General features: G+C 60.9%; 1 protein-coding gene across 1 annotated transcript; it reads right to left on the reverse strand.

Moving 5' to 3' along the window:
- Positions 1 to 208: 208 nt before the first annotated feature.
- On the reverse strand, positions 209 to 731 carry ETH_00036290 (uncharacterized protein; the record flags this gene model as incomplete). Its single annotated transcript, XM_013376356.1, has 2 exons — positions 209 to 349; positions 447 to 731. The coding sequence occupies 2 exons, from the start codon at positions 729 to 731 to the stop codon at positions 209 to 211; spliced, it is 426 nt and encodes a 141-aa protein (XP_013231810.1).
- Positions 732 to 1,031: the final 300 nt, after the last annotated feature.

The following is a 1,031-nucleotide window of genomic DNA, read 5'->3' on the forward strand; positions in this document are numbered from 1 at the left end:
CTGCTGCTGCAGCTGTTGCTGCAGCAGCTGCTGCTCTTACTGCAGCTGCCGTTACTGCAGCTGCTGCTAATGCAAGTGCTGATGCAGCAGCTGCTGCTAGTGCAGCTTCTGCTGCTGCAGCTGCTGCTGCAGCTGCTGATGCAGCTGCTGCTGCTGCTGCTGCTGCTGCAGTTACTCTGCAGGTAGCGCACCCTCGGCGTCGCTCGCATCATATGCTGCCGCGGTGCCTAACTTCGTTAGCTGCTGCTGCAGGCCCCCCTTGCTGCTGCTGCTGCTGCTGCTGCTGCTGCCTGCGGCTATCCAGCACATCTGTAAAGAGCACTGCGGCACTGTGTGCCACCAGCTGTACCTGCAGCAGCAAGCAGCAGCAACCCCAGACCCACTTCGTTTTGCTGCTGCTATGAAACCTAGGGTTTAGGGTTTAGGGTTTAGGGTTTAGGGTTTACAGTTGGGGTGGCTTCACTCTGGGGCCTGACAAAGGCGGAATTGCTGTGCCGCAAAACTCCCACAGAGCCGCCGGCAGATTTGCTGCTGCGGCGGAGAAGGTGGCAGTCGCTGCTGCTGCTGCTGCTCCTGCCGCTGCTGCAGTCCGGTGTAAGTGACCCGCAGTGGTGCGCTGCTGCTGCTGGAGTTGCTCTCCCTGCTGCTGCTGCTGCTGCTGCTTCTGTTGTTGCTGCTGCAGGCAGCGCCACCTTCTCAGGGGCACCCGCCAACGAAGGGGTGGCTGCCATGCAGTCTGTTGCTGCTGCTGCTGCTGCTGCTGCTGCTGGTGCTCTTGCTGCAGCTGCAGCGTTTGCTGCTGTTCTCAGTGTGCTAGAACGTGAAAGCGGCGTGTTGCTGTGGCTGTGCTCGCAGCAGCTCTGAAACCTGCTGCTGCTGCTGCTACTGCTGCTGCTGCTGCAGGCGGCGCAGCCGTAGAAAGACGAATCAAAACTGCATGTCTCCTTTTTGGGGTGCCATTGTTCTTGCTGCTGCTGCAGCTGCTGCTGCAGCTCCTGCTGCTGCTGCCGCTGCTGCAGCGGCGGCGGGCG

Source organism: Eimeria tenella, genomic scaffold, assembly GCF_000499545.2.
Source record: "Eimeria tenella Houghton genomic scaffold, Eth_scaff3397, whole genome shotgun sequence".
Taxonomy (NCBI): domain Eukaryota; phylum Apicomplexa; class Conoidasida; order Eucoccidiorida; family Eimeriidae; genus Eimeria; species Eimeria tenella.